The sequence below is a fragment of the Alnus glutinosa genome, chromosome 10 (assembly GCF_958979055.1).
Source record: "Alnus glutinosa chromosome 10, dhAlnGlut1.1, whole genome shotgun sequence".
NCBI lineage: Eukaryota > Viridiplantae > Streptophyta > Magnoliopsida > Fagales > Betulaceae > Alnus > Alnus glutinosa.
This window is the reverse complement of record NC_084895.1, coordinates 3219752-3247103: the sequence shown is the minus strand read 5'-3', so window position 1 is coordinate 3247103 and position 27352 is coordinate 3219752. Positions and strand designations below refer to the sequence as shown.

Sequence of the window (27352 nt, the reverse complement as noted above, 5' to 3'; positions counted from 1 at the left end):
CTTAAACTTATCTCTCTCTCACAGCCATAAAGGGTTGGCGAATGGGGAAGAAGAGGGAAGAAAGGGATATGGTTAAGTTCTTTGATGGAGTTATAGAGGCCATGCCAGTGTTTGCCAAGGAGCTGGTTGCCGGGGGAGTTGCTAGTGGGATTGCAAAGACTGTGGTTGCTCCCCTCGAGCGTGTCAAGATTTTGTTTCAGGCACAATTGGGTTGGACTTTCTAGTTGGTATTTGTTTCACCATGATTCTTGTACTTGGGGCTTTGGCTTTCTTATTTTTCTTGTTTACTTCTTTATATTTTTGTTATCTTTGATGGGTTTTTGCTAGAAATTATTCTGATTTTGGATCTCTTGGTTTGACTACAAATGACTGTGTTTGACTGTAATTGAATTGAGATGGAATGAGTTATGAAGATGGTTTTTGTGGGGGCGTTTGTTGCAAATATCTTGGAATAACTAATTGGTGTGTGATTGAGGTGGTAATTTATTCTTGGAACAGTCTGCAAATAATTGCTTCAAGTTCCTCCCCCCACCCAATAAGTGATTCCAGAGTGGGGGATTATGCCCTTTCTTTGTAATTAAACAGAGGGCTTCTAATATGTGAAGTTTACTTCGGACATAATTATCTATGTATGAACTACTCAATCAAGTCCAGGAGATTGTAATTCAAACCATAAAAATCGGAACATGGCCCCAACCTTATACCATGAAGTCACCTATCAGTTGACAATTGTGATGTGCCCAAGTTAATTAAATAGAACCCTAAACTTTGCTATATCAACTCAGGTATAAATGCCATAGTTTATTTCAATACTTTTGCTTTATCTTCTTATTTTCTTGCTAATAGCATGACCCTGATTCTGTTGGTTTGTTCTAAGAAAAAAACTTCTTAGATTCTGTGATTCTAACTAAACAAATACTTCCCAATCATTTTGATAAAAATTTTGGTTGGAAATTAAGAGTCTACTTTTAAGAATGTGCTTCATGAAAGTATTTCCAATTTAGATCATGTATTGCTTGAAAACCCAGTAACTTCTCATCCACTCATAGTGGTACAAAGTATTATGTTGGATATTTATAGAAAATATCTACTTATGTATTGGATGATTTTGGTTGAAAATGTCATATATCTTTAATTCGGATAGTAGTGGCCATTGTCTGGTGTAATGGTAAAGTTTCAGGCAGCCAAGCATGAGTTTGACTTAGGAGAAGTAATTCATGCAGAAAACGTTGAAGGATAGGACCATGTTCAAGCCACCCCTCTGAGGATCCCCCTCAGGATCTGTTTATTAACAATCAATCCAAAAAGTGATTTTAGGCCTCGAAATCAATTTGAGTTTGAGTCTCTGTTTGTTTGTGATGGTTTCTTGTCAGTGAGAAGCTCAGGTACCAAATGAGGAGCAGGAGGAGTGCTGAGGAATTTGGAGAGAAGAGAAACTGAATACATGAGGCTACAAAGACGTAAGTGATCGACCACATTCCCTTTATAGTGCAGGATTTACCTTGTGCACTATATTGTTCTATGATAGATTTCACACAATAATTTCTAAATTAGGTTTTCTGCTTGTTTGATGTTCCAGATGCTGATCCAACTTGAAGGAGGCATTTTGCGGTTGGTATTTGGTTGATATTTAACAGGACCACCCAAGAAGCTTCATGGGGTTGACAAATATAACGCATAAGATGTAGAACCAATAGCAGTAGTTTTAGAACAACTTCACAAGAGAGATATAACATGAATAAAGCAGACAGTGATGGCTTGCTGTAGCGGTTGTACTTTAGTTGTGGGATTGATGTTTATTGTATGTGTGCTATTTGCTAATAACAACAGATATTTGGCTATTACTTGTAATGAGCGTTAGAGTTTGTTCCTACTTCGTACTGATGTAGTGTATTGTCACTAACTGTTTGAATAGTTTGCATGGGTTTACATTTTTTTTTTTATGAAATGCAGTTTCATTTGTAGTATGGTGTATTACATTTTTTGTTTAGCAATTTGCTTTCACTAAAATTTTTACAGGAGATTCCTTAGTAGTTAATATACCAATTTGCTTTTGTTGTGGGATTGTTATAATTGCTAGGAGCATACTTCATACGGTGGATAGAGAATGGACTAAAAGTTACTTTGGTTATGCCAATCTTCTATTTTGAGGGCATATTCAACATTATCGTTTCAGTGTCCATGGCACCCTCCTGATATTAGAACGAGTTCTAAGCAAGGTGGGTACAATGTAATATATATTTATTCAACTTTCTCAAGCACTTAATTTGGTTTGCAGTAAAAAGCTGCTTTCAAATGTTAATGAAACTCTAAATCATGGAGGAGAATTTAACATTACAACATGTACTCCAATAGCAACATTCTGCTATTAGCATAATCATAAGTGATGTGAAGATAAAAATAACTAAAAACAGCAAAGCCTTCCAAGCAACTTGGGAAAAAATTCTGCCTTCAATTCATACACCAGAGCTCAAAAAATGTATATATCAAAATGCCTATCAAATTGTATATCAAAATACTAATATCAAAATGCCCATCAAAATGTACGTCAAATATACATCAATATACACCTATCTTTAATGACAACAAAAATGTACATCAAATACCATTAACTATTATATTGGTCTCAATGTGAAAGGAATGACTTCATCGGAAGACGGATAATTGGCAACATAGCATCGGTAATTGGTTTCTTTGTTCTCGGGGCTAGGTTTTTTCACTTCGTGCAGCTTAGAGACTAGAAACCTGAAAAATGAAATTGGTCTAGTACTACCTCTTTCAAAGCTAATTTGAGCAGGAATTAAAACAGGGCGGTAGAAATAAAAACACTAACCCTCCAAATGTATCGGGCTCTTTGGGGAAGTCGTCAATTCCATTTGGCCAAACGCCCATCTGAAAACAAATTCAAACTCATATTAAATAATATTACACGTAATTTATGTAAAAGAAAGATTAATTTGTGTTCCTAAAAAATGTATACATTATGGAAGGGAAATGTTGGCTGGTTTAAGGGAAAAAAAAAAAAAAAAAAAAGGGTAACAAGTAGCAAATCCTCACTACTAGTCTAGACTCCCCACATGATGAGGATGGTTAGCCTAATAAATGCAGCTAGATCAGAAATATGTATGGTAAGAGAATGTTGTTAGACAACACTAAGAATGAGGATTATTAGCTTTGTACATGTACACAAGAATCATTCTTTCACACATATGACATTCCCCTGCAAGGAGAATAGGATGGAATAGAACATATCACAGTGTGAAAAAGGAGGAGCAGTCACAAAACTGAGCCTGAGAAATTGGAAATCAATCATGAATTAATTAAACAAGGATTTTTTGCGTAACCTATATATGCTGAGGCTGGAACCAAGTTACTCCCTGTGTTCCACTTAGAGCTAAAAACCAAGTGATCAAACCACATATATGAAAAATAAATACAGCAGCATAAGATCACCTATCAAGAGGTAAACCAAATGGGTGTAAATACCTATGCCAGCTAATTATAATATTTAAACATTAAATTAAATCATACATATGTTTAAGGTTTGAAATTAATTGACAATGTCAAGGCCAATGCCCGGACAACAACTACAAAACTGGAGTTGATTTACTCATATCAGTTCTCATCTAAATCCAATGAGACCAAAAAAAAATATTGAGATTCAAGGACCAATTTTTTCTTATTCTCCAAGTCCCACTAAAAGTCTCAAGCAATAATTCTTAAGAAACTTGCAAGCAAGAATTTCAACACAACGTTCAAATACAAAATGCCAGTTTCCTATGATACAAACACTCCCTATATTGAAAAACAAAATGCAACATGACCAATCTCTTAGCTTTGGATAACAATTAACAGGTATAATTCACAATAAAAATCCTATCTTTCTCACAATCAAATAATTACAGCGAGAGATAGTCACCAACGATGGAGACGGCACCGGTAGAGAAGAACGACGGCGAAGGGAGACAGAGAACGGCAGTGAGATCTGTAAACATGGAGAAACATTATACCCATAAAAATGTTAGCTCAATGGAGAGAGAGAGAGAGAGAGAGAAGCTACGGGTTGGAGGGGAAATGAAAATTTCATTTCACCCTAACCAGTTTTCAGATTCGAAATAAATGAAAAAAGAAAAAAAAATATGAAAAATGATTAAAACACTCACACTATACAACAACAAGGCATAATGGAGTGAGACCCACACATGGACCCCACTCCATTGTGCCTTGATGTTGTGTCATTGTTGTGTAGTGTGAATGTAAGGATCACTTCCCAAAAAATATATTAAAACACCTTTACACGTCAGCTTGTTGTGCGAGTGTTGTGAAGGAAAAATATAGGAACCATTTCTCTTTTTAGGATTCCACTGGCCCACATACTTTTCCAGCAAGCTTGGACTCGTTGACCGGGACTTGTCCCCAAATCGCATGCAAGTCTGGAGAGCAGCCAACTCGTTGACTGGGACTAGTCCCCAAATACTTTTAAGCTCCGTTACACTACACAGTAGTGCGCCTGGGTCCCACCGCAGAAGCCTTTCAGTTCACTTTATCTCCATACCACGTGATGCTCCTTCTGTTGATGTTCCTGCAACGGTCAACGAAAATGAGTTCCAATTTTGCCCCTCATTTCAAGTGTAGCTAAGAAACCAGTTGTTCTGGTTCTTCTTTCTGGTGGTCCTGTTGATATATCTTCAGCCAAGAATGACAAGAACATCGGAAGCATCTTGTGGGCTGGTTATCCCGGCCAAGCTGGAGGAAGTGCGATTGCAGAAGTTATCTTTGGCGACCACAACCCAGGTAGCTTATAAGAAAAAAAAATGTCTCTGATTATTTCCTTTAACCGCAGCTTTCATGGTGTTCTTCATTTTTGCATGCAGGAGGAAGATTGCCAGTGACTTGGTATCCGCAAGATTTCGTAAAAGTACCAATGACAGACATGAGGATGAGGGCAGAGCCATCATCAGGCTATCCCGGGCGCACGTACCGTTTCTACGAAGGAGAAAAAGTTTTCGAGTTCGGTTACGGCCTCAGCTACTCAAAATATGTTTATGAGCTCCCAGCTGTCACACAAAGCATGATCCACTTGAATCAATCATTAGCTCGTTTTTGAAGACGAAGATGTGCATGTTTTTGAAATGAGGGGCAAAATTGGAACTCGCTTTCGTTGACCATTGCATCACGTGGTATGGAGATAAAGTGAACTGAAAGGCTCTGCGGTGGACCCAGGCGCATTACTGTATAGTATAATGGAGCTTAACAAACAAGGCCTATATCCCCCCTTATATCATTCTCCCCACATATATTCTTCTGACTAGGAGAATTTTCTCCATTTAGGACAGAATCCTCGTCCACATCTAATTCAGGCAATATTTCCTTTTCAGGCCACAGCTCAAATTGGCGTGGACTCGGTATATTATCATTCATTAACCGACTTTCCTTTTAAATTCTTCAATGTATCCTCCCCTAACCGCAATTCTCGCTCCATCGTGTCCACTGCCTTATTAGAATTATCTCTCCCAGACAGGAAAGAATCAACTCCAGTTAATGCCTTCCGTAGCGTACGCTCACTTTCCTTAAACATCTTTGCCTCCAGCCTGTTAGGGTTGCTGTTCACGTAACCGTCGCCTCCTCCGTCCCCATCGGCGAAAACCATAGGAGACTGGCTACTTCCCCGATCTTCATTGTACCACCGAGGTGGGGTAGCTGCACCCCCATTCGTTCGCCCTCTGCCCCATCTAGATTCCCCTCCCCCCCCCCCCCCCCCCCCCCTCCGAAGAGGGAATAGAACCCGCAGCCACAGTCCAAACGGCTGATCTTCATCTTTAATCGGATTCCGGCGACTAGCCGGGCTGCTACACCCCATTCGACCATGCAGAATTACACCACAACTATAACAGTACTTTGGCAGTTTTTCATACTTGAATGCAATCCATAGAGACTTGCTTTGGAGATGCAACTTCCGACCCCTTGCAAGAGGCTTCGAAAGGTCCAATTCAATTTTCACCCTTAGGTACTCCCCCCACCCTGGCTCATCATCATCCACATCAACTTCGACTACTTTTCCCACCGTTGCTCCAATCTTCTGACCTGTCTCCTTACCCATGAAAGCCAGTGGAAGGTTGTACATTCTTACTCAGAAAGCAGCCTTTCCAAAAGGCATAGCAGTTGGGGAGTAAGACCATCAAACTCAGCCAGCGAGACCAGGATTCCATCAAAAAGCCAAGGACTCCATTCCATAATCCTGGCCTTGTCCCATTCATATTTAAACTCAGCAATAAATAAGTTTCCTCCGAGAACTTGGAATGATACCGTACCCATAGGTCGCCATGCTCTGATCAACGGGGCTTTGAAAAACTCTTTCAAAACAATACGTTCTGCCATCAGTTTCCCTACCAAACAAACTCTGCCCCTGTTCACCATACGTTCAATCTCATCGGCAACCAATGAAACCCCTGAATCTTCCTCTTCATTCAGGGAAAACCTTCCCCACATAGCCGACAATTCTTCCTCCATCATTGGATTCGCCATGACAAACAAAACAAGACTCCTGCAGCCACTCAGTCAGATCAAGACACAACAACTCCAAGTCTCAGAAAGACTAGAGGCCAACAACTTCACCCCTAAAACTCTAGAGAGAATAGAGCTCGGGGGAAGAAAAAATTAGTTCCATGTTGGAGCTAAACAGAGAGCCCCTTCAAGAGTATCTAATTAATATAATATGAAAGGCAAAATTGTCTTTTTCACAGATGAATCGAAGAGGATCCTTGTATCAAATGATCGAGGCAAATACAACAAGGTTTTTCTTGCAAATTTTGGTCTCCAAGAAGGTAAAAGTGGAAGACCAAACAGATTGCACGCACTATTTCTTAGGATATTTATTTAATAATGCTTACAGATCACGCTGCGCATAGCATTCTCTCACGAATCTGAATCTTAAACATCTCTGGGCTCTGTGTTTTTGTGTGTATAAGATAGCGCAGAGATCGATGGAGGTCGAAGATTGCAGTCTATGAAGAGTGGGAAAACGATGAGGAGGACTCGACGATGATGTTTCCTGACCGTGCGAAGAATCAGAACTTTCGCCTTCATAAATCATGCACCAAAACAACGTAAGGTAGATATTGGAATCGAACATGATTTGATCGAAATCACTTGATGTTCATAGAAGATCTAGACAATGATGGTCGGCAAGGATGAGTATTGTCCAGCTCTTCTAAAAATTTATGTTCCGTCGAAGATCTCCATCTCTTCCATGAATAGCTGTTCGGCACATGATTTGTGAAGGAGGAAGTTGCAATTCCAATGTTTATTATGGTTCAATCTATATGCCCTATTTGCTTATGCATAGGTTATGCCCTTATGGTATGCAGATTCAAGATCTACATATTTCTCCTTTTCTTTTCTTTTCTTTTTTTTTTTTTTTATTTTTTTTTATTTTTTTTTATTCTTTTGAAAAATAAATATATCTTAACCCCCTTCCCCCAAAGACTCACCATGTTTTTCAATTTTTTCTTTAATGTTTAAAAGTTAGCCATGTTGCAACCAAATTTTTAAAATTTTTAATGGTGTCCCTCCGTTCTCTTTTTTTTTTTTTTTTTTTTTTTTTTTGACAGAAATCTTGTAGGTGAGTTTCTTTTGAAACAAATCTTCTCAAAATATACTTAAACTAAACAGTTAAAACAAAAATAAAAATAAAAATAAAAATAAAAAACCAAGAAAAAAAAAAAGGAAGAAAAACCTTTGGGGTGGCCGGCTGCCGCTTTCCCCCTACTTTGCTGGCCAGGAGGTGGCTTGATCACCCTATTGGCCAAATGGTGGTGGTTAAGCCACTCTTAAATCTTTTGGGATGATTTCGGCCACCTTCATTTAGCCGCCCACACTGAACTGAATCACCTCAACCAAATTTCTTTTTTTTAAAAAAAAAAAAAATATATATATATATATATATATATATATATATATATTACATTTCTTTTTAAATTGATTTTAGCTATATTTTTCTTTTTTATTGTAAGTGACATATGTTACATTCTAATCAGTGCTGGTATAGCACATTAATGGATTCTATAACTATTCTAACACAACGACTAATTTGTCTTTTACTTATCCAACGAGCGGGTAATCACTTTTTAAAATTCAATGAGTTATTTGTTAAATAGACTTGCTAGTTGCTACATGTACATCTTCAATATTTCTCTCATATATATTTTTTCAAATAAAAAATACAATTATCTCAAAAATAAAATGAAGGGCCGTTAAAAATTTCGTCTTGCTTTCTTGAAAACGCCGTTAAAAACATAAAAATAAAAAATAAATGCTGCTACTGGCATTTTTTTTTCTTACTAAAAATGTTGCTAAAAAAAAAAACTGCTTTTTGTCAAATTTTAGTCACTGGTCGTTTAAAACGTTGCCCATGAGGTTTTTCAACTCCCCATTCAACGGGGAAAAAAAAAATAAAAAAATCAGTATTTGTTTATCAACGATTTTTTTTTTTTTTTTTGGTAGTGCTCCTTCAAAAGCCTTGCCCCAAGCTACCCCACATGATACAATGCCTCGTGCACTTATAGCACACCTTTATTCTCTTTGAGTGCCATAAAGAGGATAATTATTGTGATCCTTGTTGCTAATATTGTATATCACTACATGAATAGTGTACATTATTATATTTATGTAGGCGAGATCTTGCAAGTGGTGTCATAGCAAATCGACTCTGAGGACTCATAGGGATTATCTTGCATAGGTTATATGATAAGATTAGGAAAGTAAAGAGTTTGGTAGGAGAGTCTCACATTTTCATCTGTTTGTTTTGTCATAAAATATTTTCGACGAAATTACTTTTCAAAAAAATGATTTTTTTTACTTGAAAACGTAGCATAATAGTCTTGAGCGGGCAATTATTGTTCTTTTCCATGGTCTAAGGTGTGGTGTATGCTAACTGCTAATCATTGGACGTTTTCGTTAAAAATCCATTTTCTTCAAAAAAAAAAAAAAAAAAAAAAAAAAAAAAAATCCCATAAATGGTCTTCAAAATTTCAATAAATCTTGAATAAACACTAATACTTCTTAATGCCAACTACAACTTATTTTCAGATATCCTTTGAGATGTAGCTAGCTACTTGCCCGTAGAAGAATCTGGGTTCATACACAATTAGAGTTTAACCAATTACAGTGACCTCATGGCTGCTTTTTAGGGAGGAATTCTTCCTATAAAATAAGGGAGAGGTCGTTAGAAGTCAACAATTCCAAAGGAACGGGAGCACTCCATACCAAAGGGAGTAAGAGTCTCTAGAAGGCCGTAGTGAAACTGAATAGAAAGGGGTAGTCTAGGAAAATAGTGGACTCGTTGCCCCCGCCATCTCTCTAGGGTTTTAGGGTCTCCAGCCACCTGTATTTTGCTATTGACGTGTAGACCCCCTTTTGAGAAGAGTAATGATTCACTACCACCTAAAAATATAAATTTTCACCATCTTGCCTATGTGGTAAGGTGGTCCCTCACCTTAATTTATTTTTAAAAAATAAAAAAATTCAAAAAGTAGTAGGGGACCACCTTGCCACATAGGCAAGATGGTGAAAAGTTGTATCTTTAGGTGACAGTGAATCATTATTCTTTTGAGAATATTAGGGATGGTTGCCTGTGTGCGTAGGTAGTTGAGTGAGCTAGCCATTGGGGGGAGGGCTCGATTACAGTGTCGCACTTGAGAGTGTGTATACCTGGCTTTGAGGCACTTGGGCTAGACTGTTGGGTTTGGTTTTGGCTCTATTGGTATGGGCATATTTTTTTGGGAGCTTCCCTTGTTTGGGTAGCCGAGCCCTAGAGGCCCACTAGTAGTATGGTCCTCCAATTCCCTTGGACAGTTAGCTTGTCAACCGGTCCATAGGAACTTGGTTGAGTTGTTTCCAGCGATGAATGGATTGCTAAGGTAGGGCCAAAAAGATCCACTACCAATATGGTCCTCGAGATCCAATGAATAACTCTCAAACTAATTATTCTCCAATGAGCAGCTCACATAATATAAATTTCAATTTGAGGGATCACTTGCTAATTATAAAAATTACTCATAGCGCAGGATTCGTCATTATAATTTAGTTTCAGAATTTAAATATATTTTCTTCGTACTTTTTATTATAGGTTAAAAAATGCTTGTAAAAAAAATTTATCACACATCTTTTAATAAAATAAAAAAATAAAGGTTAAGACCCTTAATTTTATTTTAATCCAAAAAAAGTAAAACTTTTTTAAATATTCGTTCACACAAGTGTAGTTTTATAACGAAAGAAGTATAAAAAAAAAAAAATAGCAAAAAGAAAATCTAAATTCCAAATATTACAGCATATCCAATGATCAACTTGCATTGTATAAATTTCAATTAATTTGAGGGATCACTTGCTAATTATAAAAATAAGCTCATAGCGCAGGATTCTTCATTATAATTTAGTTTTAGAATTTAAACACATTATCTTTGTACTTTTTATTATAGGTTAAAAAATGCTTGTAAAAAAAATTATCACACGTCTTTTAATAAAAAAAAAAAAGGTTAATACTCTTAATTTTATTTTAATCCAAAAAAAAATATAACTTTTTAAAATGTTTGTTCACATAGGTGTAGTTTATAACAAAAAGAAGTATAAATATATATATATATATATAGCAAGAAGAAAATTTAAATTCCAAATATTATAGCATAGGTACTGTAGTTTTTTCAATGGTCAAAATGGTGCTGCAATTTTTTTACAGCACCTAAGCCAAATCCTATATAAAATAAAACAAAATTTTTCACTCAACATTTAATGCAATCAAATAAATCCTCTTACATCACGTTCAATGCTTAATCAATAATTTTTTTTGCCTTATTTTGCTTTCAAAAGCAGAAAAAAAACACTTCCAAAAAAAAAAAAATTTGAGTGAATTATGCAAAAAAAAAAAAAAAAAAAACCATTAAACATTCAAATATATTAAAAAATAAGACCTTTAATTTTATTTTAATCCATATAATAATTCACTACAAAAAAACTAGTAGTTTCGTCACGTGGCTATAAAAACCCGTACTATAGCCAAATGGCAATTTCGCTATGTGATAAATTACCCACATCGCGATTTCGCCATATGGATAATCATCACGTAATAAAATGATTTGCGTTCGTAATTAGTCACGTAAATTTTTGTTACATCGCCAATTAACTAGTGATCACTTGCTAATTATAAAAATTACGATTTTTCATTATAATTTAGTTTTAGAATTTAAATATATTTTCTTCGTACTTTTTATTATAGGTTAAAAAATACTTGTAAAAAAAAATTATCACACATCTTTTAATAAAAATAAATAAAGGTTAAGACCCTTAATTTTATTTTAATCCAAAAAAAAGTAAAACTTTTTTAAATATTTGTTCACACAAATGTAGTTTTATAACGAAAGAATAACTAAAAAATAATAAAAAGAAAATCTAAGTTCCAAATATTACAGCATATCCAATGATCAACTTGCATTGTATAAATTTCAATTTGAGGGATCACTTGCTAATTATAAAAATAAGCTCATAGCGTAGGATTCTTCATTATAATTTAGTTTTAGAATTTAAATACATTATCTTCGTACTTTTTATTATAGGTCAAAAAATGCTTGTAAAAAAAAATTATCACGTCTTTCAATAAAAAAAAAATAAAGGTTAAGACTCTTAATTTTATTTTAATCCAAAAAAAATATAACTTTTTAAAATATTTGTTCACATAGATGTACTTTATAACAAAAAGAAGTATAAAATATATATATATATATATATATATATATATATATATATATATATAGCAAGAAGAAAATTTAAATTCCAAATATTACAGCATAGGTACTGTAGTTTTTTCAATGGTCAAGATGGTGCTGTAATTTTTTTACAGCACCTAAGCCAAATCCTATAAAATAAAATAAAATTTTTCACTCAACATTTAATTTAATCAAATAAATCCTCTTACATCACGTTCAATGCTTAATCAATAATTTTTTTTTGCCTTATTTTGCTTTCAAAAGCAAAAAAAAACACTTCCAAAAAAAAAAAAAAATTGAGTAAATCATTCAAAAAAAAAAAAAAACATTAAACATTCAAATATATTAAAAAATAAGACCTTTAATTTTATTTTAATCCATATAATTCACTACAAAAAACTAGTAGTTTCGCCACGTGGGTATAAAAACCGACACTATAGCCAAATGGCGATTTTGCTATATGGTAGATTACCCACATCGTAATTTCGCTACGTGAATAATCACCACGTAATAAAATGATTTGTGTTGATAATTAGTCACGTAAATTTTTGTTACATCGCCAATTAACTAAGTAAATTATTGTAACATCGCGAATTAGTCGCATGGCAAAGAAGCCAGAAGCTAATATCCCACGTCGCCATTTGTTTAAAAAAAATTAATTAAAACACAACAAAAGGCGTGGACAAACATGTCCCGCGCGCGCATGTCTTGGCGAGTAATTCAAATTTTTCATTATTTTCTATTTTTTCAATTACATTTTTTTTAAAACCCTGTCGTCTGTGTAGAGAAATATAAAAGCACACTACAAACAGGGGGAAGGGCCGAAGGGGTACCTCTGGAGAGATGCAGTACCCCTTCCCCCCTTTCCCCTGTTTGTAAAAAAAAAATGCTCTCTCAGCTCCCTCTTGCTTCTCTCGTGTTTTCTTGGAAAAAAACTTTCTCAACTCTCTCGTCCCTCTCTGTCTGATCACTTTGTTTGTATTTTTTTTTTTTTTAGCAGACGACAATTGGATTGCCACCACTTGGAGAAGCTCGTTTTCGTCGTTGGTGACGGAGAAACTCTTCCCCTTCGTCTCGCCAGGAGCTGGTACTTTTTTGGGTTGGATTTCATAGGGGGAGGAAGGGGTTGGAAAACTGGCCGGTGGTTTTTTTTCGTTGCCGGGGAACGAAAATCGGCTGCAAACGTTGACAGGGAAGGAAAATTCGCTCCAAATCTCGCCGGCCCTCGCTGGATCTCGACGACGACAACTTGGACGAAGATCCGGTGCGGATCTCACCCGATATGCTGGCCCTCGCCGGAAATCTTGTGAGAGATACATACGTAAATCATATACGTATTTGGGAAGAAAAAAAAAATACTGATTTTTGGCAATGTGGGTTAGGTGTAAGTGGCAAAAAAAATACTTTTTTTTTAAAAAAAAAAAAAAAAAAAAATTGCATTTAGCCACACGTAGGGATGTAATCGAGTCAAGTCGAGTCGAGTTTTAAGATTTCAAGTCTAGCTCGTTTATTAGTCGAATTTAAATAGTCGAGCTCGAATTCGAGCCAAGCTGTAAAATGTGTATTCAAGTTCGGCTCGTTTAAAACTCGAGCGAGCTCAAGTTCGAGCTCGTTGAGAATGACATTCAAGCTGAGCTGAGCCGAGCCAGGTTACTTGACAAGCTCGACTTAACTAGAGTTCAAAGTAGGCTATTAAATTTTTCAATGTGTGATTAAAGTGGACTTCAAATTTGAGTTTGTGAACAACCTCCATACTAACTATTAATAACTTAATATGTTAGTTTAACATACTAAATTCTATTATCAAAGTATTATAATTAATATGTAATATAATATTTGCTTATCTAGTATACTATATGCTTATTTAGTGTGTGTGTGTGTGTATATATATATATATATATATATATATATATATATCGAGTAATATATAATTAATTACATTTACTTAGTATATGTTAATAAACTAGATAATATGTTAGTTTATGAACTAACTAGTTAGTATGTAAACTAATACACACATATAATATTAAGTTACATATATAACATATATTACTTAATTACAAATATACATACTTAAATTTATATAACTCATTTTTAGTAATATATAAGAGATACAAACGAGCTAACGAGCCGGATAAGCTATTCGGTCGAGCTTTAAACAAGTAGAGCTCATGAGCCCCTCTCAAGTTTTGTTGAGCGAGTCGGGTACGTATTACTTACTAATCGAGTAGGTTTCTACAGTAACAAACGAGTTCTTACAGTATCAAGCTCGAGGTCGGATCGAGCTAAACCAAGCAGATATCGAGCGGGTTGCACTACAAAAACATGTTTTTTAGCCACATGTAGTTAGCCACGTGGATGAGGGTCATCCACGTTGCTAACTGCTAGCCACGTGGGTCCCACGAGGATAATCAGGTTGTTACTAAATGACATTTAGAGACGTGACCTTTTTATATATGTGGTTATTTAGCCACCTGACTTTTAGCTAAGTGCCACCCCGAGTGGGCCTTAGGAATGTAAATAAATTAGTCCGTTCGACAACCCGCTTGATACCTACTTGGTTTAGCTCGATCTGAACTCGAACTTGATACTGTAGAAACTCGGTTGTTATTGTAGAAACTCGTCTGATTAGTAAGTAATACGTACCCGACTATAAAAAAATATGTTTTTTAGTTACATGCAGTTAGCCCTCATCCACTACAAAAAAACATGTTATTTGTATTGAAATGTAATATGTATCACACCCATAATATTAGAGACTCCAGCTAATTTTTTTTTTTTATTAATGTTTTGATAATCATAATTTACCATCTTTTTTTTTTCTTTTTCTTTTTTTTCAATTTTAAACTACTGATTTGAGAACAAAGATTTTAATATGTTTTAATTTATTAATAATTCTGAACATAAAATATAGAGAAAAATGTTTTTTTTTTTTTAAGAAAAAAATTTTCTGTTCTCTGTTTAACAAAAAGTAGGTCTCAATTTACAAATGTCTAAAGTATGGTTTAAAATTCATGAAAATCAAAATTAAAATTCCAAAAATAGAAAAGGGAGTTAAAGCAAGTGGGACATGTCATTTTCTGTTAAAACTATTTTTAGTTGGTGAAAAAAACGTTTGCTAGTTATTTTCATTTATTTTAATTTTAAAATGATTTAAAAAAAAAAAATTGTTTCAAGAACTGAATGACGTTGAAAGCAATTGCTCAACAACTTACAGAATAATCGTCAAACTTAATCAGAGTTCTTTCAAATTATTTTTTTGAATTTGAAATAATTCAGATATGTAATTGTGAGAGACCACTTATGGGACCTACCTGATCAAATAAAAATTAGGTTGTCCAACCACTTCCATCAAATGAATTCTATAAGTGGTCTCTCACAATCACGTGTCTGTATTTTTTCAAATTTCAACAATTCAAGATTCACGTAGGCTTGGATCAATAGGTTTATGAACTAATATTGAATACTCAGCACATGGGCTGGACAACCAAGTGGGTTGGACAGCTGTATTTTCAGTTGGGCTTTTAGCCTTGTATAAAATGCAAACTTTGCATTCTGGGCTTTTCATTCAGAACCTTAGGCATCATTTTAGTGTAGTCAATACTTTAGCTCTTGTAGTTGGAGGTTGGCCCAATCCTTAAAATTGGCCGTTTTCTTGTAGTTCTTTACCGGTTCTTGTAGGTTTCGTTACCATTTCAATACAATTAGTCCATTTACAATATACAATCCAGTTTCCATTCTCAATTCTACAGAAAAGCAATAAATGAGGGACATTGTGGGGGTGGTGCTTGAGTCAAAATAAAAGGAAATTGGTTGAAAGACCAAAATAGAGTTAAGGATTTTGTTGCCTAAATGTAGAATCAATGCCCATTCCGACTTAATCAGATGTGAACATTGAACCTTTCGGTTTAGGAATTCAGTCAACCAGTAAAATCTATTGTTATTGAAGTGTGGGTCTCATCAATAGCCTTTTGAACCAAATAATAGTCTCTACAACAAACTACAAAGAAGAGGCCGGGAAAATTACCGTACTAACCTATATATGTGTGTTTCTTTTAAGTGGGTTTACATAGATTCTCATGTTATTTTATATTTTTTTTTAAAAAAAAATTGGATTTCAAAACAATTTTTTGAAAATTTATGAAGAAATAACAGTGAAGAAACTTTTATAGGATTCACTTATATGTGGTGTAGTTTACGTGATTCTACATAAGAGAAGTACTACAACTCATGTTATTTTGTATAAAACTTTTGAAGTAAATTTGAAAAAAAACGAAAACTTTTTTGAAATATATGAAAATAACTGTTTTAATACCATATTAAATTATCAATTATTCTAACACCAAGATAAGTTTTAATTTGGATACATGCCTACAAACCAAATTCCACAGCTATTGATCTTTTAGTTCATCCTCCACGTCGTGAAGTACAAAATATGTATTGTGTAGATAAACCATTTCCTTTATTCTCAAAGCCAATTGATTTGGTTCATCATAAATCTCTTGTGCAGTAGGTGGTGTTGAATATCCCCAACATGGAACTTGTGCACCTTATTTTCCACCTCTATCCAGCAACGCTCTGTTTTTTTATCAAGATTTCTCTCTTAATAAGATGAGCACACCAGCAAGGACAAGTGAGGCATACATTCTTCTCTTTTAAATTATCTAAATTTTTATGAAATTCAAGCAGCTTAATTGTAATGAATCTTAATAAGATCAAGAGCAAATTTGTTAGGGCCAGGTGAGTCGTACATTCCTCTCTTAAATTATTCGAATTTTTATAAAATTCAAGCAACTTAATTTTGGTAATCTCAATCCAGTATCTCCACTATCCCTTTGCAAGCATATTAAACAATGCAAACCCAACACATACATGGGACCCAAAGGCTTCTTGGTTGACTTGAAACATTTAACCAAAGATTTGAAATTCCATTCTTCCAAAGCTTGCAAAAAATAGTTGCTCAATTGGTTCATTATCTTCAAGGTTAAAAAGTAAAAATTAATTAATTGAGACCAAGATTTATCTCCGAATGTCAAGGATCGGTTCAATCCAATATGACAAATTGATAAAGCAGATGATGACTACAGGAAAAACACCAGAATACCTTCTTAAAGTAAAGCTCACTTCAGTGATTAAGTATGATCGAGCATGAAGAATTCAAACATGGAAACATGGAGATTTATATATCATAGATCAAAGAAAATCTTATTTGCTACATAAAAATATCAACATCTTTGTGCTGCCAATATATATACATATATGTGTGTGTGAAAAAAGTACTTGCCCAGCAAACAAACATATCAATTAATCTGCATCTAAAATTGAGTTGATTCACTTAATTTATTTGATTGACTTGATGAGCTTTCAATTCCCTACGACAACGCTTGTGGGTCTTTCTGTTGGTGATAGGGAAGGTTTGGGAGGCATTTGTAAGAATTCAACTTCTCCTTCAAGCATTTCTATCACTTTGTACATTGAAGGACGATCACTAGGCTTCAACTGTATACACCATAACGCGACTATGATAATCTTTTTTACTACTTTCTTCTCATCCTCCACAGAATTTTCCATTTCTATGTCCTTTTCATCATGCAACTGGTCATAAGCCCAAGTAGGGAAGTAAATTTGGCTTGAATGGTCAGCAAATGCATTCAAGTTCTTTCTTCTACCGGCCATTTCCATCAGTAACATTCCAAAACTATATATATCAGCTTTGTATGAAACGCCTCCAATGTTTTTGTAGAATAACTCAGGAGCCATATATCCAAACGTCCCTCTTTCAGCAGCCAAAGAAACAATGCTTTGACCTACTGGATACAATTTTGCCAGGCCAAAGTCAGAAATCTTGGGAGTAAAGTTCTCATCAAGAAGAATGTTGTGAGGCTTGATATCAAAATGCAAAATTTGCATATCACATCCTTGATGCAAATATTGAATCCCACGAGCCACTCCTAGAGCAATACCGTACATTCTGTCGTAACTTAAAATGATATTTCTTTCTTGCAAGAAAATATAATTATTCAGAGACCCGTTAGGCATGAACTCATATACAAGAGCCCGCTTTGATCCTTCAACACAATAACCGATGAGTCGCACTACATTAACATGGTGAATCCTTCCAATGGTTGTTACCTCATTGATAAAGTCTTGCCCATTAGCTTTGGACTTACTAATTAACTTCTTTATAGCTACAACACAACCACTTTGAAGCGTTCCTTTATATACAGTGCCAAAGCCTCCTTCACCCAATTTATCCTTAAAACTTTTAGTGATCTTCTTAATTTCCCAGTAAGAATACCTTATTGGCATGAGGTTGTTTTGGCTTTGAAGAAATTCTTCAACACTATCATACGCCGACAAATGCCTCCTACGCCATTTATATACCAAATATGCAATCAGGAATGGACCGACCAATACAACTTTTGCTCCATGGTATACTCCTGTGCAGGAACATCACCAAATTAATTGTAATTAAAGAAGAGAAATTTTCTCTTAAACTATTTTAGCATTTTTTTTTTATTTGGGGTTGAAAATACATATATATATATATATATCTTAAATCATAGTAATAAAGCAGTACAGTATCTGTTGTCTTTTTCCTGTAAATGTCGTTAATAATTTCATGTCGTTTTCATGTGTTTTTTTTTTCATGCTTTACAATAATCTACTAAATGATCGAACAATTAAAGAGGATCAAAGAAGAAATACAAGTTCTTACCGATATACTTGATGATCAGCAGTTGTCCACCTTCCCCATAATCCCCAGTAAAATCTGCAAAAAAATATAAAAAAGATATATTAATTAGTAAAAAGATGACTTAAATAATTTGAAAATTCTCTTGGCCATGCTTAATAAGAAATATAAACAACTATATAAACCTGAATATTTTACATACATGTCTAGGCTTTTAATTGGGTTTAACCATATATATATTGTTTCTTCGCCTACGCAATATATTTAGTTAAAGCATAGCTCGGCCTGGGGCGAATAATTAGCCCATTTTAGGCTTGTAAAAGGAAAAATTTTATTCAATATAATTACTTAAGACAATAGTATTTTTCCTTTCCTTTTTATTTTTTTGGATAATTATTAATGAATTAGAAAACTAAATCAAAATTACAAATTAATACACTGGAACATGGATCCGAATTCCTAAGTACTTAGCTGTCGGATTGCGCTAGGGAATTTGATATTTTTCCTTTGCATTTTCTTTCGATAATTATTAATGAATTAAAAAACTAATACACTCGGGCATGGATCCATATCCCCGACCCCCAACAACTAGTGGTCCGGATTGTTGACAATTCCATCAGCAAAATGTGAGCGAACATCTTATAGAACCTAGGTAGATGGATGTCATAGGTATATATCGTCTCACATTACCCTAAACAAAGTCTAAAAGCTTGAGATAGAAATTAACCTCACCATAGTCAAGGAAGTTACGGAGACCTGGTTTGACAAACAAAATAATAATATTAGCATTTAGAAACTCTAATAAAGAATCAAGTCATTATATTAATGCTAAACTGGCTTGAGATAGAATTGAAATTAACCTCACCATGGTGAAAGAAGTAAGGGACACCTGGTTTGACAAACAAAATAATAATATTAGCATTTAGAAACTCTAATAAAGAATCAAGTCATTATATTAATGCTAAACTAGCTTGAGATAGAATTGAAATTAACCTCACCATAGGAAAAGAAGACACGGACATCTGGTTTGACAAACAAAATAATAATATTAGCATTTAGAAACTCTAATAAAGAATCAAGTCATTATATTAATGCTAAACTACATTATATATATATATATATATACCCACACACGCAGGTATATTCTTATTACATTGGTTTGGCATATACGGGGTTTGCACCAAGAAATTTCTTCTAGAAGTTATATATATATATTTGACTTATTTAATTCTTTTCTAAGAAAACTTCATTTATTTCATCACTTTTTCAATTATACCCTTAAACTTTAAAAAGTGTCAATTTATAATATTCATCTTTTAATTTTTTTTTAATTTCACATTTCTGTAAGGATTTTTCGTTAAATCTTGTCAAAATTCTCAAAATGCATTATATATATATTAAAAAAAAAAATTGAAAGATTTTTTTCAAAGATTCAAGTATGGGTAATTTTGCAAATTTCATTAAATCCTAACCATGATGCCTACATCATTGCATTTTTTTTTTCCTAAAAGAAATGAAGAGTATTTTAGAAATATTGACACTCCTCCTTTAGGATTTAATTGAAAATACTAACAAAGGAGGCAAAATTAAAAAAAAAAATAAAAAAATTCAAAGAAGGATACATTAAATTAACATTTTTTAAAGTTTATGAATATAATTGTAAAAGTGATAAAATATAAGGGGGGTAATTAAGGAGTAATTAAATGTCCATCAAGTGTCCATCAAGTGTCCATCAAATAATAAGGTGGTTTTTAAAATCACCATTAGGCGTGTAATTGATCAAATTTTGAATTTGATCAAATGATAGTTTTAAAAGCTATCTTATTATTTGATGGACACTTGATAGACATTTATATGAAATGTAAAATTATTCATTAGTAAAGATTTTCCTTCTTTTCTTTTTTACTTTTTTACTATCCAAAATAATAATTTGTCACACCAAAAATAACTGAATCCGGAAAGAAAAATATTTATTTATGAGATCAACCATTGCATGCCCAAGAAAAACTCATCCAAATTCTATTTTGTTGTGTGATTATATATATATATATATATCAAACAACTTTTTGAGATAGAAACCTCACCTTGCCATAGATTTCGAAGGAATCCTCTTTTTTTTGGATGAATAAGGGATCCTCCTTTTCCATTGAAAAAAGAAAAGAATTAAATCAGGTTTTTGATACTTAGAATTAAAAATCAAGTCATCATATATATGCTAAACTAGAATAAATATCTTAAGCTATTTATGAAAAGAATTCTGAAAAGAAAGAAATATGCAAAAGCAAAATAAGAATGTTTTTGCGCACCAGTATCATTCTGAAAGCAACGAACAGTAATATTGTTGGCGTAATTGAGGTAGCAGACATCATCTCCGGCGCAGCTTCCACAATAAACTTGGTGCCATGAAAGCTGAAAACCATATACCAATATATCATTGTGGACGTCTGAACAGGAAATATCTTCCGGGTAAGAACTTTTCCCCCTCATCTGATAAATTTGCTCAACTTGACACGTGTCCTCCACATACTCTGCACCCGTTGTGCCAACCTGAATATATCTATAACTCTTGGAAGAGTTAATAAAGCAAGCAGAAATGTTCACATACAATGAAGAAATCGCAGGCTTTTCGCAATTCACGAAAGCCGCAGGCTTTGAGACATATGCCGTCCACAGATTATATGTATGTGCTGGAACTCCATATTTGTTATAATATCGAACCTCTGTGGCATATGGATCCCCTGGAGTGAAATTTTCGTCCCTCAAAAAATAATGAGGGATTAAAGAGTGGTTATCATTCTCCTGAATACCGGAGTCTGAAACTCGGATTCTGAAGTTAGTGTAATTGATTTCCCGTACGTTGTATTTTCCGGCATACAAATATAACACTGTCTGGTTGTTCTCACATGAAAGCCTATACCTTGGATCGCCGCAGGTTTCTGGGTCGTCTTTTAGCGCGAACGGATAGCTTATGTTCTTAATATTGCCGCAGGAAGAAGGAGCACAGTGTTCACCATCTTTCGCACTCCAGGTTTCATGAACTAGGAGTACAATTAGAAGAACAAGAAAGAGCATTCCTCTTGCCATTTTTAGAGAGAAAGAGAGAGAGAGAGAAGATTATGAATTTATGAGAGACGGAATGGCTTCAATGGCGCCATTGAAGCCATTGGAGAAGACTCGGCCACTGATAACGATTGGATTACAATGGGTTCCATGCTGTTGGTGAATTGGGCCTACTTTCATTGATGAGCTTGACTTTGACCAAGCTAGGCGGCTTACAGTGACCGCGCCAGAAACTTCTTTGAGTGGTATGTGTATTGTGCAAGTTGCAATAGACATCTTCATTAAATAAAGGAAAAAGTTAAAAAAAGAAAAAAAAAAAAGAAAAAAAAAGGATCCTCACACCTATTAAAATGGAATCCAGCTGCGTTTTTTAAGATTATGATAGATATCCGCATTAGCCTAATGTTATTTCTAACTGTATGTGTATGGTTAAGATTATTAAATGTAGTTATTATTTGATATTTATATATTAAGTATTAAGCTTATTTTAGTTTTTGAAATCTTTTTTTAGTTTTTATTTTGACATATTTTAAACCATTTTGAAGATAATTTGGGCATGTTTTAATTTTTGTAAGTCTTAATGCATTACTAATTTTGATTTCACATTACTATATATATAATTTTGTCTATTTATCCCAAATGTTATATAAGAAAGCAATACAATCAATCAAACCATATAAAACATTTGATGCACAACAAAACTATCAACGAAAAATACAAAACATAACTATATATCTAAAAAAATACCATAAAAAATACTCCAAAAAGTAATAAATCTCTTATCCAACATGTCATGCACAAGTACACACTTCCGTCCTATATCTACACTTTTCACTCCCTGGTAAAAGTTTCAAGTTTTTTTTTTTTTTTTTTTTTTTTTTTTTTTTTTTTGTAGAAAATGTGAGTACGCAAGAACCTTTTCCAAATAATTAACCCTGCAGCTTCTTAATTGAAATAACCTTTTCCAAGTAAAACATAGTGTCTTTGGGCTATGGCTGCGTCACATAGAACTAGTAAAGTGAAAGATGGTTGGAATCCAAAAAAAAATTAAAAAGAAAAAATCTTAAATTAATATTTTTTAAATTTAAATATTTAATTACAAAAATATAAAAGATCTTAAAACTCTTTTACCCACCGACAAGTCTGGGACCACAACTTGTTTTTTTCTATGTCGGTTGGGACTGGGACCGTATTTGTTGATAGACTTTGAGGTTAATTTCTACGAAAATTATAATAAAAGTTGACCGAGTCAATATGCGTGTGCGACGAAACAAATTATTTATGGTAGTAGCTTGTTTGTTCTAATTAGTTCTAACATCGATCTGAGAAACCTTTGAGCCTACAAAGATGGATATTTCCTTACAAGTGGGAATCTCCTACTTCTTCTTGCTTCTTGTTTTCATCGTAGTAGGGCATGGAGAAGGCCAAAATGAGTGTTCTGAATTACAGTGTGGACCCCGCGGCCCAGCCGTCCGATTTCCTTTCAGTCTCAAAAACAGGCAGCAAGATCACTGTGGCTTTCCTGGGTTTAATCTTTCCTGCACTGAGACAAATGATACAGAGCTCGAGCTGCCCGATTCAGTAAAGCTCTTTGTTAAAATGATTGACTACAAATCTCAGGTAATTCATTTATATGACCCAGATGATTGCTTCCCAAGACAGCTTCAGCGATTCAATTTATCTGCCTCGCCTTTTGATTTCAAACGAGACTACATGTATTTGGATGAAATTCATGGCTATTCCTTATTCAATTGTTCCCAAGCAAAAGCAACCAACGACAGTAGATCCCACCGGATCTCCTGTCTTAGTGGCGCTGGCAACCAATTTTATGCCATATATACATATGATGACATCAGCTTCTTGCCCATGTCATCTTGTAGGAAGATGTACGATGTTCGATTCATTCTACGTAATATAATTTTCGGAGATGAAAAAGTTTTAGAATTGAAGTGGAACAGTCCAGCATGCGAACACTGCGAAGGGGAAGGGAAGAATTGTAGAATGAAGAACATGGGCAATGGCTCAGAAACAGAGTGCTTCCCTAGACAACCTAAACACACCATAGGTATGTATAGATATATATATCCGCCTTTATAATGATTTTTTGTTTTCTGATAGGTATTAAAAGCTTAAAATAGTAGGAAAAATAAGTTTAATTATTTACTCAATACTTAATGCTTTCCATCACGTATACATGGGCTTAAACTTCTCATTAACAGGTGGAGCCCAACATATTAAATATTTAAGTGAAATTGAATAAATTGACGGAAATAGGGTTCAAACTCAAAACTTTTACTCTGATATCATGTTAAATCATTATTTGTTCTGAAAGCTTAATTTAACACTGAGAAGCTAATTATGTTAAAATCTTTTACAGGTGAATCAAAAAAATTTGTGGCTATTGGTAAGTTGTTCACTAGTCATTAATTTGAAATATTTAATTAATATATTGTTGGGCATATGCATGGAAATTATAGATCTTGACCGGTGATTAATTGTTTAACATGCAGGTGTTTCCGTAGGTTCATTTCTATTAGTACTAGCGGTCTTTGCAGTCTACTATATCTATAGATATGATAAAGTAGAAAAGGCAAACCAAGCAAATATCCAAAAGTTTTTGGACGATTACAGAAATTTTAAGCCCACAAGGTATTTGTATGCTGATATTGAAAGGATTACAAGTCAATTTACTGATAAGCTAGGTGAAGGAGCTTATGGAACGGTGTTCAAAGGAAAGCTTTCCAATGAAATCTATGTTGCGGTGAAGATCTTAAACATGCCCAAGAAAAATGGGGAAGAATTCATCAATGAAGTTGGAACAATGGGTAGGATCCACCATGTTAATGTGGTTCGCTTGGTTGGGTTTTGTGCTGATGGATTTAAACGAGCTCTAGTTTACGAGTTCTTACCAAATGGATCATTGGACAAGTTCATATCTTCAACAAACACCAAGAACAATTTTCTTGGTTGGGATAAGTTGCAAGAAATAGCAATTGGCATAGCGAATGGAATTGAATATCTTCACCAAGGATGCGACCAACGGATCGTCCATTTTGATATAAAACCTCATAATATTTTGCTAGACCAAAACTTCAATCCAAAAATTTCTGATTTCGGTCATGCCAAATTGTGTTCTAAGGATCAAAGTGTAGTGTCCATGACAACAGCAAGGGGGACCATGGGTTATATTGCACCCGAAGTGTTCTCTAGAAACTTCGGAAATGTGTCTTATAAAGCAGATGTTTATAGTTTTGGAATGTTGTTGCTTGAAATAATTGGAGGGAGGAAAAATGTTGACGTTGAGGAGAACACTAGCGAAGTCTACTTTCCAGAATGGATTTACAATCTCATGGAACAAAAAGAAGACCTACAAGTCTTCATTGAGAGTGATAGAGATGCAATAATTGCAAAGAAACTTGCAATTGTTGGACTTTGGTGTATTCAGTGGCATCCAGGGGATCGTCCTTCCATGAAAGGTGCAATTCAAATGTTAGAAGAAATAGATAATTTAACCATGCCTCCTAATCCTTTTGTCTCCACAAGCTCTTAGAGCATCAATGCAGGGACGCCTGCAATGCATTTAAGCTAAGTGTTAGAAGTCATCTCAAAATCAGAGTAAATGTATATGAATAAACTTTTTTGTTTTCACACCAAAAGTGATTAAGGGGTTGGCAAATCATCTCCTCGATCATCCTTATGAGGGTGCTTGGCTAACACCTCTTTTTCCTTAATTTTCTTTGTTATATTTATTTGTTCTTTTTATAAATGCTAATGTTGAATATTTCAAGTTAAAAATTACATGAGTATAAAATGTGCCATTTCTTTCTATTTTAATGCCAGAAACTAATGAATGGTGCAAGTTGCAAGAAATTGTAGTTTAAGAGAGTTAAGCACATTTTAAAGTTAGGTGTATCTTGGCAAAAATTTTCTAGAGTTGCTAAAGGCATAATTTTGACTCGTAATCAACATGAAATGGTCGGGTCAAACCAAGGCTCCCGTTCCATATGAAGTCGTGGGTCTCTTGAAACCCATGGCCGTGGGTCTCCTTGGCCATAGTCGTGGGAGCCATGGCCATTGATCCCCTCTATTAAGGTGTTATGAAAATGGAATTCCACGCAGAGCAGATATTAATATTAAAATATATAATATGGTAGGATAAGTTTCTTATGTTAAAATTTTTGTTATGATTTGATACTTACCTTATAAGATAATTACCAAAAAATGAATGATTGTACTTGATGGTAATGAAATCAAATAATTTGATTACCATATTTAATTTTTATTTCCACCTCTACAGTTGTAATAGTTTTTATTTAAGCATGATGAAATAATGAGCATGTATGTTAAAAATTAGCCTCAAACCTTGTGTTTGATTGAAAAAGTTTAGGTTCCCTTTAACGGATCTAAATAGTCTAGGTTCCTTCAAAACCTAACAAATTATACTGTTACGTGTTTGTGAAATCATTCATGTAATAGTAGGAGTATGGGTTTTTTTTTTTTTTTAAAAAAAAAAAAAAAATTATTTAATCAACAGGTATAATAATAATTTTTTTTTTTTAATAATTATTTGTGTTCTCTGTTTAACAAAAAAGTAGGTCTCAATTTACAAATGTCTAAAGTATGGTTTAAAATGTCATGAAAATTTAAATTTAAATTTCAAAATAGAAAAGGAGTTAAAGCAAGTGAGTGGGACATGTCATTTTCTCTTAAAACTATTTTTAGTAGGTGAAAAAAACATTTACTAGTTATTTTCATTTATTTTAATTTTAAAATTAAAAAGTTAAAAAAAAAAAAATCAAGAATTGAATGTCGTTGAAAGCAATTGCTCAACAACTTGCGAAATAATTGTCAGACTTATCAAAATTATTTTAAATTATTTTTTTAAATTTAAGCGAATTTGGGTAGATAATTATGAGAGACCACTTATAAGACTTACCTGACCAAATAAAAATTAAGTTGTCCAATCACATCTCATCAAATGAGTCCAATAAGTAGTCTCTTACAATCACATACTTAAATTCTTTTAAATTTTAACAAATAATTTGAAAAATATCCTAATTCTTCAAACTGGCCTGCGAAGAGTGAAAAGAAATTAAAGGTCCTCCCATAACGTTTGTCAATAATATCTTTAACAATTTCCCCCTGCTCTGCAAGCTCTTGCTATTCCTTGAAGGAGCCACCTCGTTTGACCGTTGAGATGTAGATGTCGAGCTGGGCATTGATTTCTCTGCATTGAATAGAGAAATAAATTAAAAAAAAAAAAATAGAATTATGAAAAAAGGCAATGAAAATTTCCTTGAAGCTTCAGTGTTGTAGAATTGAAACTTCAGTAGGCATAAGTTCAATGCATCAATTTAGAACTTTCGTTTCTGTCAGTCAAATTTCCATCTTTGTTGCGGAATGGAAATTAAAGGAGACCATAATGAACGGCTGGAAACGAGCCACCACAGGAACATAAGAAAGAGCCCTACTGGTTTTTGGAAATTCGGTTATCTTTAGCGTGTTTTAGGGGCAGTCGGACCATTTCATTTGGCTGCCTTTCTTTTTTTTTGTAAGTTGTGTCCTTTGAGATGACGTGGGTTATTTTAAGCTACTCATTGTGGATTGCAGGCCCTGCTGCTATATAATTGTTCATTTGTTTGGTCGTCATCGAGAATTCAACTCCTTGTATTGTCCAGATCTAATACTTGCACAATCTTGACCGTGACTTATTTATTTTAATATAGTTAATTCAAGAGGAAAAAAAAGGGATGCATAATTTATTATCCCCACACGGCCACACCCATATCAAAACATTATCAAAAAAAGAAAAAGAAAAAGAAAGATTAACTAAGAAAAATAT

The 27352-nt window shown here is 34.0% G+C and overlaps 3 protein-coding genes and 1 long non-coding RNA gene across 5 annotated transcripts; 3 read left to right on the top strand and 1 right to left on the bottom strand.

The window, feature by feature from the left end:
* Positions 1-1945, top strand: LOC133878793 (uncharacterized). Its single transcript, XR_009901988.1, has 3 exons — positions 1-227; positions 1374-1460; positions 1580-1945. It is a non-coding gene; the product is annotated as an uncharacterized LOC133878793 (long non-coding RNA).
* A 2239-nt stretch (positions 1946-4184) lies between these two features.
* On the top strand, positions 4185-5107 carry LOC133879868 (probable beta-D-xylosidase 7). The gene is made up of 3 exons (XM_062318664.1): positions 4185-4189; positions 4631-4794; positions 4875-5107. Exons 1-3 carry the CDS (start codon positions 4185-4187, stop codon positions 5105-5107), a joined length of 402 nt encoding a protein of 133 aa, XP_062174648.1.
* Positions 5108-16865: 11758 nt separating this feature from the next.
* LOC133878864 (rust resistance kinase Lr10-like) lies at positions 16866-21746 on the bottom strand. Its single transcript, XM_062317418.1, has 7 exons — positions 20757-21746; positions 20535-20588; positions 19449-19472; positions 19316-19339; positions 19183-19206; positions 18475-18528; positions 16866-18196 (listed from the first exon to the last, which is right to left on the bottom strand). Exons 1-7 carry the CDS (start codon positions 21532-21534, stop codon positions 17121-17123), a joined length of 2034 nt encoding a protein of 677 aa, XP_062173402.1. The 5' UTR covers positions 21535-21746; the 3' UTR covers positions 16866-17120.
* Positions 21747-22811: 1065 nt separating this feature from the next.
* LOC133879891 (rust resistance kinase Lr10-like) lies at positions 22812-25308 on the top strand. 2 transcript variants are annotated; one of them, XM_062318698.1, is made up of 4 exons: positions 23001-23130; positions 23391-23575; positions 23888-23914; positions 24021-25308. In XM_062318698.1, exons 2-4 carry the CDS (start codon positions 23395-23397, stop codon positions 25058-25060), a joined length of 1248 nt encoding a protein of 415 aa, XP_062174682.1. In that variant the 5' UTR covers positions 23001-23130; positions 23391-23394; the 3' UTR covers positions 25061-25308. The 2 variants fall into 2 exon arrangements, with proteins under 2 accessions (XP_062174681.1, XP_062174682.1); XM_062318697.1 differs by having other exon boundaries at positions 22812-23575.
* Positions 25309-27352: the final 2044 nt, after the last annotated feature.

What these genes read in the sequence shown, in the direction of transcription:
- LOC133879868 (XM_062318664.1), top strand. An exon ending in CTTTGGCGACCACAACCCAG is followed by an intron (nt 4,795 to 4,874) that starts GTAGCTTATAAG and finishes TTTTGCATGCAG; the next exon opens with GAGGAAGATTGCCAGTGACT.
- LOC133878864 (XM_062317418.1), bottom strand. Translation starts at nt 21,534, where the DNA reads ATGGCAAGAGGAATGCTCTTTCTTGTTCTTCTAATTGTACTCCTAGTT. An exon ending in CCCTTACTTCTTTCACCATG is followed by an intron (nt 19,207 to 19,315) that starts GTGAGGTTAATT and finishes TTGTCAAACCAG; the next exon opens with GTCTCCGTAACTTCCTTGAC. An exon ending in CCGTAACTTCCTTGACTATG is followed by an intron (nt 18,529 to 19,182) that starts GTGAGGTTAATT and finishes ATTTTTTTGCAG; the next exon opens with ATTTTACTGGGGATTATGGG.
- LOC133879891 (XM_062318697.1), top strand. Translation starts at nt 22,858, where the DNA reads ATGGATATTTCCTTACAAGTGGGAATCTCCTACTTCTTCTTGCTTCTT. An exon ending in ACAACCTAAACACACCATAG is followed by an intron (nt 23,576 to 23,887) that starts GTATGTATAGAT and finishes AATCTTTTACAG; the next exon opens with GTGAATCAAAAAAATTTGTG. An exon ending in AAAAAAATTTGTGGCTATTG is followed by an intron (nt 23,915 to 24,020) that starts GTAAGTTGTTCA and finishes TTTAACATGCAG; the next exon opens with GTGTTTCCGTAGGTTCATTT.